Source organism: Herpailurus yagouaroundi, unplaced genomic scaffold (assembly GCF_014898765.1).
Source record: "Herpailurus yagouaroundi ecotype Mexico unplaced genomic scaffold, PumYag 180, whole genome shotgun sequence".
NCBI lineage: Eukaryota > Metazoa > Chordata > Mammalia > Carnivora > Felidae > Herpailurus > Herpailurus yagouaroundi.
The window spans coordinates 23,704,891-23,721,130 of record NW_024412411.1 but is presented as its reverse complement, the minus strand read 5'-3'; the positions used below and the strand labels follow the sequence as shown (position 1 = coordinate 23,721,130).

Genomic DNA, 16,240 nt, shown 5'->3' with positions numbered 1-16,240 from the left:
GCAAAAGGAGAGCAAAAAAGCATGAATGATAATGACAAATGGAGGGGTTGAGGGATGAGTTGTCCCCATTGTGTTGAAGATTAGATGAAGGGAAAGTTAAGAAAGTGAGATTTCTGGAAAGGATACCATCTGTCTGTGGAGAGAGATTGGTTTCCTTGTGTTTAAGATTACCGAGACTGCGTAGTTCCCAGAAATGATGAAGTCCAGGGTGTGACGAGAGAAGTGCATTGCTAAGGTGGGAATGTGGGTGAGGGATGTAGGAACTGAGGAGTTTCGAGACAGGTTGTCGCTGGTTTATCCTTGTGGACCTTGAAATTCCCATGATGATGGCTTTGCAGCAGAGAGAAGCTCTGAAGAAGAGGAAGTAAGGCAACCGAAAAAAAGTTCTTAGTGAGTGACGAGGAGTAATGAAAAGGTAGGTGGATGACAGTAATAAGGAAGCTGTATAGCCAAATGCCAAAAGAAGCCTTTTACATAGGAAGGTGGAGAGGTAATACTAGTGGAGAAACATGGGAGTGGAGCTGTGGAAAGTGCTGGTTTCACCTTTGGGTTTTGTTAGATGTGGGGGAAGAGTGTCTAGAAAAGGCTACAGGGCAGTGGGTTCCTGGGAGGAGGTGTCAGCTGGGGCACAGAGAAGGAGGGAAAATTCTGTTGAGGATGTGAGGCAATCAAGTCACTCTGGGGTACAGATTCTAGTACAAAGGTTAGGAAGCGTTAGTAGCTGAAAGAAGACCTGAGCCGGGAGAATGGACAGAGGAAGCACATAGTCCAGAAGACCTGGCATTTTTGAAGAGAGGCTCAGGCTGACAGGGGCAGCAGGAATGTTCGGGCAGACTGCAGTGAAGTTTGCGGGCCTAGGAAAACCGAGGACTAAAGTGGTGGTGGTGGTTACTTGATGAGGTTAGCAGACTGCAGTCTTTGCTCTGAGTTCAGATGCCTTGCCAGTTACAAGATTCTTATCCTCTAGCAGCTTATAATTTAAGAAAGAGATGGCCACATAACCAAAGAACTCTAGTCTAATGTGGAAAGTGTTAGGTGTGATTATAGAGTAGAGGCAGAAGTCTGTGAAAGTGTAGAGGAATGGGACTTTAGTTCCAGCTGGAACACCAGGGGAAGACTTCTTGGAAAGCTTGCTTTTCAACTGGGTCTTAAAGAGCAGGTAGGATGTTAATAAACAGATGGGGAGAAAGAGACGTTCTGTTTTGGAATAGTGTGAGCAAAGACATGAATTCAGGGAAATAAAGAGCTTGTTTGTGGAACGGCTCATAAAAGATACACAAAGAAAGTTGGACTTCAGTATGGAGCAAAGGAGCAGTGGAAAAGAGTAGTGGTCGTTAGATTGTATTATACCAGTGGCCCTTGATGAGCAGAAGCACTCGTAGAACCCATCTGACGGAAGAAAAGCTAACTGAAAATAGAGCTCTGCATTCTAGGGTATTTGTGGCTGCCTTCAGTCTGAGTAGCCGTAAAGGGCAGCACTTCCTGTTTATACCAAGAGAACTTTTAATGGTTCTGGGGCGTGTGTGTGCGTGTGCGCGCACGTGTGTGCCGTAATCACAAGAACAGCCCTAGGATATAAACCCTACTGTGGTCTCCTCCAGCCTCTCATTACTTGCCTGGGGATTGAAACCTTTTGTAAACTGGTTATATTGAAGTACACATCAGTGCTGCTTTACATATAACATTGTGCATCATAGTATCTTCTCTGAAAGAAGTTAATAATTAAAAGCTGTTTGCCACACGTTTGCTTGAAAGACTGATTCTTTGAATCCGAGACTACAAGTTATTAGTTGCAGAACTTAATTTTTTTTGTTATTTTATTTCCCTTAGATTTATTTGCTTCATGCTTTGGCTTTAAAGAACCATTTGCTTTCTTAGTGGGACATGCTATTATATCTTCTCTGTCAGAATGATTTTTTCTGAGTAATATACTACCCGTAGTTCCAGATTGGCTTATTGCCTTTAATTTTGTCTGTTCTCTCAGGTCAACTATGCATAAGAAGTAGTACACATTTGAACTTGACCAAAATAGACTTTATGAGGTGTTGCTGTATCATTTAGAATTGTATTTGGCTGTATAGAATATAAAACTCCATTGCAGTGATTTAAGAAATTGAGCTTCATTTTTTTTACATGACAAAATTACACAAGTAGGGAGTTGGTGTGGATTCCGCTGCTCAGTGATACTATGAGGACTTTCTGTTCTTCCCGTTGTTTGGCTCCTTGTTCTCAGCAGGCCAGCATGTTGGTCATGTTTACAAGATGGCTGCAGTATTTCCAGGCTTTACATTCTTGCTCCAGGCAAGACAAAATGGGAAAGGTTAAGGACTACCCTGCTGTTTCTGCTCTCCTTTATTAAGAAAATAAAAGGTTTCCATAACCATTAGCATGGTTCCTCTTAAATTCACTGACCAAAATTGTGTCCCATGGTTCTCCTAGCCAGGAGGGAGCCCAAAGGAAGCTTGTTATGTTGGGCTGGGCACATACTGCCCTTATCGAAGTCAGGAAAAACAGAGGTTCGTATGTACATGGAGTAGGCAACAAATCGTATCTCTCAAAATACTGTGCCAAAGTTTGATTATTTTACCTGTTACTTTAATACAGATGGTATTTAATTAATCAGAAGTTGGCTACAACAACAAAAAAATAAAAGAGAAGGAAAGGAAGGAAACATTCTCAGTCTGTCAATTTCTCTTTCCTTACATTATAAAAAACTAGGTAATAGAATTTCTTATGGCTGCTCCTTTGTGTAATATTATAGGTTCTTGGGTGTAAATAAATAACAACCACAAATCATACCTTGAAATAGTTAATAAAATAAATATATGTTTGCATTTGAAAAAATTATGAAGTGCTTCCACTGGAATACCGTTTTTAATACATTTAAATGGATTTCTTTTGTGAGAGATGATTTTCACATTGTATAAATATACAAAAGTGTTTTGCAGATGGCATGATCTTATACGTGGAGAACTGTAAAAGCTCTACGAAAAAACCGTTAAAACTAATAAGCAGATTCAGGAAAGTGATAGGATAGAAAATCAACATGCAGAAGTCAGTTGGGTTTCTATTTACTAACAATAAACTCTCCAAAAGAGAAATTAAGAAAACAATTCCATTGCAATAGCATCAGAAAGAGTAAAATATTTAGGAAAAAATTCAACCAAGAGGTTAAAGACTTGTACAAAGAACACTATAAAACTGTGATGGAAGAAATTGGAGACACAAATCAATGGAAAGTTATCCTGTGTTAATGGATTAGAAGAATTAATCTTAAAATGTTCATGCTAACCAAAGTGATCTACAGATTCAGTAGATATTTTCTATAAAATTTTTCTATTTTCTATTTTCTCTATAAAAATTCCAGCAGCATTTTTGATAGCCTGAAATCAGTGTGTAACCACAAAGCCCCAAAATAGCTAAAGCAGTCTTCAGTATGAAGAGTAAAGCTGGAGCCATCATACTTCCTATCTTCAAACTGTACTACAAAGCTATGGTTATCAAAACAGTATGGTACTGGCATTAAAAAAATAGATACATTGACCAGTAGAGCTGGATAGAGAGCCCAGAAATAAAACCACACACATAACAGTCAACTTATCTTTGAAAAGGGTGCCAAAAATGTATAGTCATTTTGTTAAAAATGGGTATCCACATGCAAGAGAATGAAATTGGACCCTGATATTGCACGATACATAAAAATCAACCCCAAATGGACCAAACATTTAATTATAAGGCCTGAATCTGTAAAACTCCAAGAGGAAAACAGCAGAAAGGCTCCTTGGCATTGGTCTGGAGAATGGTTTCTTGGATTTGACACCACTAGCACAGGCAACAAAAGCAAAAGTAAACTAGCAGGATTATATCCAATTAAACAGTTTCTCTACATCAAAGGAAACAACAAAATGAAAAAGTGACGTAAAGGATGTAAGAAAATATTTTCAAACCATGTATCTATCTGTTAAGGGGGAAATGGGGAGATTCTGAGCAAAGGGACAACGTTTTAGATATACAGTGACTAGTTCAGGGACCTCACGTATAGCCTGGTGACCATTGTGAGGAATATTGTATTGTTTACTTGAAATTGCCAAAAGGATAGATCTCAAATTCTCTATACACACAAAAAAGGTAACTGTGTGAGGTGATGAATGTTGAAATTAGCTTGATTGTGGTACTCATCTCACAGTGTATACATACATCACATCATGTTGTACATATTAAGGCATTGTACCTACACTATTTCACAATCACGCCTCAATAAGGCTTAAAAAAATAACAGTAAAAAATGAAGTGACAGTTTCTTTTGGAGGAGATGATTTTCCCATTGTATAAATAATGTACTTAAAGGCAGGCTTATGGTGGACAAATTTTAAAACAAAAACAATTTTTTTTTAAAGTTTATTTTGAGACACAGAGTGTGTGTGCACGTGCAAGCAGGGGAAGGGCAGAGAGAGAGGAAGAGAGAATCTTAAGTGGCTCCCCACTGTCAGCACGGAGCCTGATGGGCTCGAACTCAGGAACTATGAGATCATGACCTGAGCTGAATTCGAGTCGAATGCTTAACTGACTGAGCCACTCAGGCACCCCAAATGTGTTTTTTAAGTATCACAATCTCAAGATGGATTCTTTTATCAAAATCTAATGAAAAAATTTTTACTTTTGGTGTGAGAAAGACTTTTACTATGTTGGGAGTGAAGCTTGAGAAAAATAAATTTTTTAATCAGAACTTTAAGCTTCAGTTCAAAGTGCCTGAAATTTCTCCACTATTGGTTTTTCTTACTTTGAATAATTTTAACTTTCTTTTAGTGGTAAGAGGAAATGATGTGAATCATTCAGTTTTTGGCATAGGTATATTTTCACTGTGTTTTGGAATTTAACAAACATAATACATGTTAACAGTATACATTGGCACTGAAGTAGATTTTGTGGAAAAGGAAGACCCAGCTCTCCCTTTTGGGGTGATTAAAATGTAGGAAAATGTATATGCCTTAGGTCTGTATACAATTGGAGAATAAAAGTAGAGCATGATTACTTAAGGTAATGGAAGAAGTAGATAGGCTTGTTTAAAGCATAGAATTTGATTTAGTGGTAAGGTAAAAGGTGCAAAGACAAGCTCCTCTTTTTGTCTTTAGCTTCTGTTCTGCTTATCCAGCCCTGTTGAACTCTTTGTAGTTTCTCAGAGTGTTCTGTGTTCTTTGACTATTCTACACCTTTGCAGTGCTTTTTGTTTTTGTATGTTTTTGGAATTCCCTTACTTGTTTTCCAGCTTGGCAGTTTCCTATCTTTCAATAACATCTCCTCTGTCACATTTTCCCTGATCTTCCTGAGTAAAGTTAGGTTCCTCCTTCTCCTTTGTCCCATTTTCCCCGTTTCTGTCTCTCTCTTTGTGTTTGTAATGTGTTAACCTCGAAGGTAAAGCTATCAGTTATATTTCCAGCAAAATGGGTTTATTCAGAAATGACAGAGAATTGCAGTTTGAGACATGCAAGTTATGGCAAAACCATAGGCAAGTCCAGAGAACAAAGGAGAGGAATGAATGCTCTTTTATATGGAAAAGGGGGCTTTAGGAGGGGCTGTTCCAAACAGGAGGGGCTGTTATAAACAGAGAGTCCACTGGAGTAAACTGGGTTTTGAAGTGTATAGTGTCTTTGATTGGCCTACTTGTGACAATCACTCTTTGGCTGGGCTGTTGCCTGGCAAGGAGATCATCTTCCTCCTACTGGGGTGGTAAAGGATAGGCTTCTTCTGTTGGGAATTCAGAGGGCTGCAAGGAGTGGTAGGGCACGAGAGTTCCACCTTCTGGCCTCCCGACTCCATTTTAAATGAGGCTTCCTTTATTCAGTTTCACAGTGGCCGGTGTTCTTATCACCACGCACCATTTACTTATTTGTCTTTGCCACAGCTTGTGAACTTCGTGAACATGAGGATTATATATTTATCTCCAGATCCTAGTGCCTCGTGTAATGGTTTTGCACATTGGATCATTCAGTGAGTGTTTATTGGATGAGTGAATGGATGGTTGAATGAAAAGAAAGAATTAGCCCAGAGTTTATTTGGGAGTACCAGGGAAGTCTGTTCAGAGGAAATGTGGTAAGAATACTTAACCCTGCAGGTATGGAGAGTTTGTAATTTATCAGTATTCGGAGATAAGATTGAATAGGCAATGTAGGACAGGTTGGCAATGAAAGTTTGAATACATAATGGAGTAATAATTAGTAAAATTTCTGAAATCATGTTTTAGAGCTCCCCTTTTTCAAGTATGTTTTTCAAACGCTGTGCTTTTGTATTTTGTAGTGCTTCCACTTCTCATTCAGAGAATTCAGTGCATACAAAATCAGCTTCTGTTGTATCATCGGATTCCATTTCAACTTCTGCAGAAAACTTTTCTCCTGATTTGAGGGTATGTATGCTGCTTTTATGTTTTGATGTATCTTGTTAGCTGTTTGTTGCCAACACTGTGAGTATAGCCTTGCACTAAGTACACAGGAGGTCTTGATGGAGCAGCCTCCCAAGACGTCAGTCTTTATAAAATATCCCAGAACAGCCCAGCAGATTTGGAAGTCTTATTTATTTGCAAAACAAAAATGTATAATTTATTTCTACATTTGATAACTTTTTAGTTCTTTGCCAAAAGATACTTAGTGGATTTTGTTGTGGTATAAAAGATTGTCACGATTACTCCCTTGCTGATTGGCCAATAATAGCTAACATTTTATTGAGTACTTACCATATGCCAAGTGTCCTTCTAAATGCTGTAATGAAATGTCTCTTGTAATACTTCTTTCAATTCTGTGAGGTAGAGACTATTTTCATTATCATTCTGCAGGTAATAATAGCTCAGAGAGATAAATAACATGTCCAAAGTCTCATCGCTAATAAATTCTGTGGCTAATATTCTAGCTCATGTAGTCCAGTTCTGGAGCTAAGTCACTTAAATATTATGCGATAGTTGCTACACATCTCGCTATAGTTTAAATACTCTTCGATTTGTTCAAGGTCTTGTTGCTATGAAATTAATCACATCAGTGATATCCCGTAGCATTTTGTACGTTTTTGGATTCATCTGCTTTTCTACAACTGTTTATCTATGAATGATAGAGCAAATGAATTTCATGTGCAGTGCCGACCCTTAATTCTTACAATCTTTTTATTCCGATCAAGTGGCTGCTTTCCCAGTGGTTATACTTCCCAATTTTAATGAGAACATTGTTTACATTAATGAAGTCATTTGTTGGTGAGCATATCCTGATACTGTATCTTTTCCTTATATTTCACTTTCAGAACAGAATCCGACAAATGTAAGAATGTAGGTTATAAACGTCTGTAAAGACTACTGCTTATTTGTCCTTATCTATCTTTTGTGAAATGTCAGAAAATAATAGCATGAGTATGACATGACCTTAAATATCACTAAAAATAATAGAGATTTATCTTTATAATCTGGATATTTATTGTGCTAATTATGAAGGCTTCATAATATTCTATTATTTTGACACATAACATGCATTTAAGGCAGGTATATATATATATATAAGGTATATATATATATATATAAGGTATATATATTAAGGTATATATATATATACACACACACACACACACACACCTAACTTTTGTTTATTCATTATGTTAATGCAAATCCACTGTGGGCCTATAGGCCTTTTGATAATTTTGAATTTTTTTGGCCAACTTCTAGGCAGATTGTATTAGTTAAAAACACCCTTTGTTTTTAACTTTGTATTGTGACTGGTAAAGAACTCAGAAATGGGAGAAATGTCGCTTAGGCTTCTTGATATACTTAACATTATTAATATTACATTCTACCTGCTGTTTCTTGCCTGAAATAAAATACAAATACATGGTTCTGAATAAACCATTTGTGTGTTCTTGTGAGGATTTAGTTAAACTACTTGAGTGGGTACATATGTGAATTGCATCGCTTCACAGGATGCTGACAGATGGCCTCTGCTGTCAGCTTCTTTGCAGACAGGTCCCCTGTCATTTCCTCACACACCATATGTATTATAAATAAGAGTGACTGACTTACATTGGAACAAAATGAGGGTCATAATGTTAATCTGTATGTTAAACATAATTTATTTCTTATTCTTTTTAGATACTTCTTAAAATTTAGAGCAGTTTTGGATTTACAGAAAAATTTCAGAGATAGTGTGGAGTTCCTATATACTTGACACTCTGTGTCCCCTATGAGTAATGTCTTACACTTGTATGGTACATCTGTCAAAAATAATGAACCAGTGTTGAAACATGGTTATTAACTAACGTCCATACATTTTCCAAATACCCTTAGTTTGTACCTAGTTTTCTTATTTTTGTTTTAGGATCCCATCTAGGATATCACATTACATTTAGTTAGTCATGTCTCCTTAGGTATCTCCTGGGTGAGACAGGTTTTTAGACTTTGTTTTTGATGATCCTGACAGTTTTAAAGAGCACTCACGTGTTCTGTGGAATGTTTGATATTTTATCCACTATTAGACTGGGGTTATGTCTTTTGGGAAAGAAGACCACAGAGGTAAAGAGCCATTTTCATCACATCGTATCAAGGGTACATGCTATCAACATGATTTATCATTGTTGATGTTAACCTTAATCACTTGTTGGAGGTAGTGTTAGGATTTTCTTTGCAAAATACTTTTTCTTTTCTCTTCTTTTTATACTATACTCTTTGGAACGAAGTGCTGTGCACAGCCCACATTTAAGCCCACCTTGTTGTCAGTGGAACATCTACATATTTTTCATAATTCTTCTACATGGAGATTTGTCTCTTTTCTCTCATTTATTGCTTTATGCAATCATTTATATCAGTATAGACTCGTGGATATCTATTGTATATATATATTTTTAAATCTTTTGATTTTTTTAATGTTTATTTCTGAGAGAGAGAGAGAGAGAGAGAGAGAGAGCACGAGTCGGGGAGGGGCAGAGATAGGAGACCCAGCATCTGAAGCAGGCTCCAGGCTCTGAGCTGTCAGCACAGAGTCCGATACGGGGCTCAAACCCACAAACCATGAGATCATGACCTGAACCGAAGTCGAACGCTTAGCTGACTGAGCCACCCAAGCGCCCTTCTATTGTATATTTTGAATTGCAGTTCAGTACTACTTTGTTGCTCAAATTGTTCCAGGTCCAAATTAGGAGTTATTTTAGTCAGATCTTGTGTCCCTTTGACATATTCCCATCGTGTTTATTTCTTCTTTTGTTCTGAGCTGTTTTAGTTTACTAAGGAGGCAGATGCTCCAGGCTCATCTTGATATTTCCTAAAATTATCCATTTCTCAAGGAGCCCAGGTTTCTTTTTTGGAGAGTGGTATTGGAAACCAAAATCTGGGCACTAGGTGTGCTTACTTTCTTATTTCATTTTATAATTTGCCAAAAAGGAACAAAGCTCTTTTATTTTCTTTCTGAAGCAAAAGCTCATTTGCATGCATTTTATTTGGAGGTAATATTGTGGATAGGGTGATCACATATGCACATCTGTCTGGAGTAGGCTTATTTTATGCCTGTTTTCCCTTCAGATTTAACCTTAGACACAAAAATGTCCTGAATTATTGACTTTCTCAGTACTATGGGGTACCAAGGGTATCTTTTGAATTTATACATCACTTTCATGACAGTAGGAATTATCTCCATTAGTGCCTTATGAATTTAGCATCTTTCACAGATGCTAAATAAAAATTCTCAGAATTTTTATGAGATGAATGAACTGTACTTTCCATAGTAGTGTGTAGGCTGCCTGTAACCCTATTCCCTCAGTTTTGTTGTTGTTGTTGTTGTAATGTTTTTATTTATTTTTGAGAGAGTGCAAACAGCGGAGGGGCAGGCGGGGACAGAGGATCTGAAGCCGGTTCTGCACTGACAGCAGCAAGCTTGATGTGGGGCTTGAAGTCATGAACCATGAGATCATGACCTGAGCCAAAGTTGGATGCTCAACTGACTGAGCCATGCAGGTGTCCCCCTGTTCCCTCAGTTTGTAAGATATGTTTAGTTGTTAGTCTTCTTTTCAGGTGGGGAGGGAGAAGAATGACTAACATTACATCAAATGTTAGTATCCTTTAAAAAATGCAGCCCAATTTCGGGTGTGTTCTCTTTTCAGAGGTGGAATGGGAAAAAGGAGGTGCTTCTAATACTTGAGAAACATCCAGCTTGCTATTGATAAATATGTATACATGCCTCATCTCATTTAACTTTCACAACAATCCTGTGAGACAGATATTATTACTCTGTTTGGCCAGTGAGAAATCTGCTAATTCAGAAGAGATGAATTAAGTCCTGTGCTTAAAGGCACACAGCTCAGTGTTGTCCTGACGCTGTCTCAGGTTGGTCATATTCCTGTACAGCACATTACCCAGAGAGACTATCCATCCAAGACTTGGCTGCTCTTTTCGAATGTGCAGTGAGATTTTCTTAAGTAACAAGGAATGTCTTTAATACATTTTTTGAGGTAGCAATAACAGCTTTCAGTATTACTTCCTTAATACATGAACATTGCCTTTCTGAATAATCAGAAAATGAGGCTTTTTGTAATAAAAATCTGATCTGCCCTCTCCCCAATTTTCTTAGCGGATTGATATTTTACTTTCAGTCTGTATACCTTTACCGGCCATAAGGTAGGAGTGAGCTAGTTAATTATAGGTGGACCCTAACTGGAGACAGCTGCGTGCTGTTCTCTGTCTGATCGCGGTGCGGCTCTACTCACGAGGTGAAGGGCTTGGTGTGGAAGTGATGGAAATCATCATTCACAGATGATCTGAAGTTGATTAACCTCTAGGCTCTGAGTTCTCCACAGAACCTCAACCATTTATCCCTGCCTTAATCTTTTTAAAACTCCTTTGTAACAGCTTCTAAATAAGTATAAGCAACACCGTGCATTGAAAAGCTAATCCAATTTCGTTAAAAATCTAAAATCACATTGCATAAGTTTTCTACTACAGGTGACACTTGCCTGAAAGGATAGTGTGTTACTTGGTCCAGAGGTGAATGTGAGAGCTTCTGTTAAGGATTTCTTACTGAAACAAGATTTGCTGCTTCTGCGCCAGTAAAGAAGGGGAAATTAGAGGAGGTGTGGAACCGTACTAGACATCTCAAAACTTGTATTTATCCACGTGCATTTCTCGTTGTATTTTTCATTTTTAGCCCTGCTTGTTGTGGAAAAAGTCAGATACAGATAAAATCCAGTACATGTGTTTCCAAAAAATTGAGCACAAATTCAGCCTTTGGAAATTGAATCATGCTTCCTCGTGAATAATTGTAGAGTGTGTTCTCTTTGCCTCATTTGCTTTTCACTTTGCAGTGAAACTTATTTAATTAAAAAAACAAAAAAAAATAATTTTTTTTCCTACATTTTTTCCCACCCACCCCCCTTTTTTTTCTCTGCCCCTCTTTCATACAAAAATTTTAAAGCAAATCACTTTTTTGTTTTTAAATAAATCTGCAGTGGTTAAAATTAGGCTTTCTTTAATAAGAACATACTTTTAAAGTTTGACACGTGGTGGAATTAAGAACCTAGGAAACTTGGCATCTGTTTGGTTTATTTGCTGACTAAAATAATTTCCATGAAATGTAGGATTTTAAGATTTAAACCCACAGCTCTATTTATTTATAAAGTGCAATTTGTGTAGCATTGGGTTTTAGTTAAAGTAAGTTCCTTAAATGGTGGTAATTAAAAGATAACTTGAAAGTCGGGCTATGCAGCATTTTTTTTTTTCCTTTGTGATGGATGTGATAGGGCACTTGTAAAAATGTTTATCTGTGATCCAAAATCAAATATTGAAATGGAATTGTATTTTATGTCTGTTATCCCTTTATTTTAGAAGGCCTGTTTGATCTTAGAATATATGTCATATGTTCTATATTATAAACATGTATATATATATGAGGTAAAAGTTGTAAAATTCTAGGTTTTGTTTTTAGCCATCTGCCCTTATCTTACAATATTTAATAAGCTTAAATCAAGTAAATTTGATTATCTTTTTAAAATTTGTTATTCATATTTTCTTTATGAAACAAAGGTTAGAGATAATTGGATTATTTCTTATCTAGAATGTGTTCATGAATGTAGTATTGATATGTTCTGAAAGTATGCACATGCAGCCAGAATGAGTTACAACTCATAGAACAGATGTTACATAGACAGTGAATAGTTGTCTATTACATATAATCATTTCAGTAGCCAGAGAAAAAAATGATTGAAGTTAGCACTTATTCATGATTAACACCACTACCCCTCACACCAGCATCAACTCTTGAGAACCTAGGAATTGGAAAGAACAACTTTAGCCAGATGAAGGATACCCATCAAAACTCTACAGTAAGCCTTATACTTAGTGGGGAAATGTTAGAAGCGTATCCTTTATATGGATATAAGAAACCTGATGCTAGAATTCCTAGCCAGTGAAGTAAGAAAAGAATAAGTTATATAAGAAATGAAAAGAAGAACGAAAGCCTTTTTTATTTACACATGATTGTGCATATGGAAAATTTAGGAAAAAATCTATACGTAAACCGCCAGCTCTGTTGCTGGATACAAGATAACTTCAAAAAGATAAATCATGCTTCTGAACCTTAGCAAAAATGTTTAGACAGTGTGATTTTAAAAAGATTTCCAGGGAGCCCCTGGGTGGCTCAGTTGGTTAAGCGTCTGACTATAGTTCAGGTCATGATCTCACAGTTTGTGGGTTCAAGCCCTGCATAGGGCTCTGTGCTGACAGCTCAGAGCCTGGAGCCTGCTTCGGATTCTGTGTCTCCCTCTCTCTCTGCCCCTTCCCCACTTGTACTCTGTCTCTCTCTCTCAAAACTAGATAAACATTAAAATATTAAAAATAAATAAAAATAAAAAGATTTCCAGTCACAGGAGCAACAAAATTACATTACTCAGGGATACAACTACTAAAAGATGTACAAGAACTTTATGGAGAAAGTTATAAACTTTGGTAAAGAACTTAAATCTAAATTAATAGATGAGTAGACACAATAGCCTGGAGATGTCAAATATTCTTACTATATGTCTGTTACTGCAATATAATTTCAAACCAGATTTAAAAGTTTGTCTTGCAGAAGTTGGCAGCTTGATCCTAAAATTTATATGAAAGGTAAAAGGTCAAGATTACATAAGAGGAAAAATGAAGAGGGGGGATTCACTTAATCCGTTGTAAAGCTAACGTAATTAGGACAGGAATAGATGAAGGAGACACATGACAAAGTTCAAGAATGATATTTTAGCAGTTCTGTATATATGACAGAGATGGTATAACACATCAATGGGGAAAGAATGAACTGTTTGGTAATCAGTGCTGAATTTGGTAATCAGTGTTGAAATAACAAAAAGTTCACAGATACACAAACAATGAATTTATTAGATTAAAAACCTAAAATTGAAAATGAAAATTTTAAAATTTTAAAAGAAAATATGTGATAATATCAGTATAGCTTGTATCAGGAATGAATTTGTAAATAAGACCTAAGAATATTAGCCATAAAAGATTATTATTCAATAAAAAATAGATTTTAAAAGTTTTATTTATAGAAAAAATAAAAAGTTTTATTGTGCTAAAGTAGTAAGTAGGGACCTTTTCTTGTTTATTGATTATGTTTTTCTGACCTCTGTCTTATATTAAGCTCTACAAAGGCAGGAACCCTGCTTACATCCCTACTGCACAGAGTAGTGCCTGAATAAAGGTGACTTAAAACAGCTATTTTATACTTGCGGCCCCTTGCAGCCTGGAGCTCCCTGGGGCACTGGAAACCTTTGCCCTCTCATTTGCTTTGTTTCATTGGTGGAAAAGTTTGAGGAGCAACCCTAATTGAATGTCTCTTGGGACCACTTGTTAGCTACATCTGGGAAATGAAAGAAGGAAATTCTCTATTTTATTCAGAGTTCCAAATAAAATCTGTGCATTTGTTCACTAACTCACTGCACTCTCTTGAAATTTCTGGAGTGTTATGGGGAAACAGTGTCTAGTAAGATGTGGTTTCTGCCAGCATGAAGCTTAGAGTCATGTAGTGGGAAAGGAGGTAAGCAAATCAGTGATTATTACATGATAGATACTATGAAGATCCCTTGGGAGCAAAGAGAGCAGAACATTCTAAAATATTCTAAAGCAGAACATACTAAAGTTTATATTATAGGTAAATAAGGTGCTGCTGCATTTAAAAATACTTATGAGAAAGTATTTGGATGGCATTTACAAAAAGAAGAATTTAAAGAAAAATAAATTTATTGGGTAAGAAAAAAGAATATACTATAAGCCCCTTGAGGGTAGACATGTTTGTCATATTTCCTGTTGTATTCTTAGAACTCAGTATCTAGAATGTGGAAGGTACTCAAGAAAAATTTGTTGACTGAATCAGTAGAAGAGAATGAGAAATACAAAGTTATTTACTCATTTTCCTGTTTACTTTCCATTCTTAATAGTCCCCTAGTTGTTATGTCTCGTAGGCTTGCCTTTCTCTGGTTCAGCTAATGCACCACCATAAGGCTAATCCTCCTCTGACATCACTTTCATAATATGATACCCTTGTTTAAAAATTCTTCAAGGGGATCCCTGTTTCTCTGAGAAAGTGGAGTCTTTTAAGCCTTGTGTTCAGGGTTCTCCCTGTTTGGTCCCATCAAAGCTGTCACACTGTATGTCCATCTTTTCAGAAACATAAGCCCACCACTTCAGATAGGGATTCTTGTTATCATCCCTTAAACATCATGTGCTCATTCCTACTTCCGTTCATGCTGGCTCACACATCTGGAATGTACTTCCTTCTACTCTTCAGTGAAACAGATCATGGTCAGTATGTTAATAATAGACTCAGCCCCATCAGGTGATTCCAGTCCATTATCTTTTTTTTCCTGATAGGAGATATTTGGATAATAATCAGAAAATGTTGAAAAAAACTTTGAAGAAATTAGGAAAATTTGGAAGAGAGACAAGACAGAAGGCCGTCACTAATTCACCTCTGTCATCAAAGAACCACCAAAATCCACCTGAAAATATTCACAGTGGTCTCATATTCATCCTTAATAAGGAAATGATTTCAGTCCAAACTGTCATGATTTCCATTTTACTGCAACTTTTCTCCCCAAAGTTACCATTAACTCTCTTTTGTAAGATTTTGTATCTTTTATAACAACACTAGTTTTTTTTTTTTTATTATAAAAGTAGTATAATGAAATAAAAATTTGTGGGAAATAGAAATAGGATTAAGGAAAAAATTAAAATCACCAGAACTTTTACTACTCGTACTCTTAGTATTTGATACACAGAGACTCTTTATAGGTCTTTCTACTTTGGGGGTGCCTGGGTAGCTCGGTTGGTGAAGTGTCTGACTCTTGATCTTGACTCAGGTCTTGATTTCAGGGTCTTGAGTTCAAGCCCTGCGTTGGGCTCCATGCTGGGCTCCACACTGGGTGTGAAGTCTACTTAAAAAAAAAAAAAAAAAGAATTCTACTTTGACATTTACAAGATTGGGTATCAGAGTAAAAGATCCTCAGCTCTGCTCACCACAAGTTTATGTTACCAGCAATTTGCTAGGCTCTAGTAAGTAATGTCTTGCCTACTGTACTCCATCTATGGTGTGTTCATTGGGTTTGTAATTAACTTGATGTGGTTTGAAGATATTATTAACCCCCTTAAGGCTTAAAAGAATAAAATCTCCAAATATCTTAAAATTTTTAGTAAAAAGAGCCAAATAATTATAATAGAAACATAATAGAGATTGTTTAAAAATTAGAAAGTATGAAAAGCTGATAAATGGGAAAGCATATTTAATATGTTCATGATGCAACATAAATAATATTGACTGTATTCAATTGATATTGAGGAGATTAGGAAAAATGTATGCACCTAAAGGTTATTTAATTAAGTGGAATACTAATTAACATGGTGCTAATTCTGGAGAAGACGAAGTGTTTCAGACTTCAAGATTAAGCATAATGAAAGTGCTGCTGATAGAATTTCTGTTATAACACACACAAGATTCCATATAATCATCTTTATATATAGAGAAAAGGCACATAAAAAGGTATTTGACAAAATTCAACATCTATTTCAGGTTTTTAGAACTTTTAATTAGAAAAGAATAGGTAAATACTTATGTAAGCATCTTGCTTAATAGTAAAATATTAAATTAGTAGAAGTAGTCCCACTAAAGACCAAGATAAGATTACCTGCTATCATGCCTGTGTTATTTAACATTGCATGTAAGTACTGTCCAATGCAATTAGATAAGAG

The 16,240-nt window shown here is 36.3% G+C and overlaps 1 protein-coding gene across 3 annotated transcripts in view; it reads left to right on the top strand.

Annotated features, from left to right (window-relative positions):
• Nucleotides 1–16,240, top strand: part of MTMR2 (myotubularin related protein 2) — a 121,724-nt gene that overhangs the window by 34,294 nt on the left and 71,190 nt on the right. For all 3 annotated transcript variants that reach the window (XM_040489684.1, XM_040489686.1, XM_040489687.1), the window contains one exon: nt 6,295–6,400. In XM_040489684.1, the coding sequence (XP_040345618.1) occupies nt 6,295–6,400 (106 nt within the window). The remainder of the gene's footprint in view (nt 1–6,294; nt 6,401–16,240) is intronic.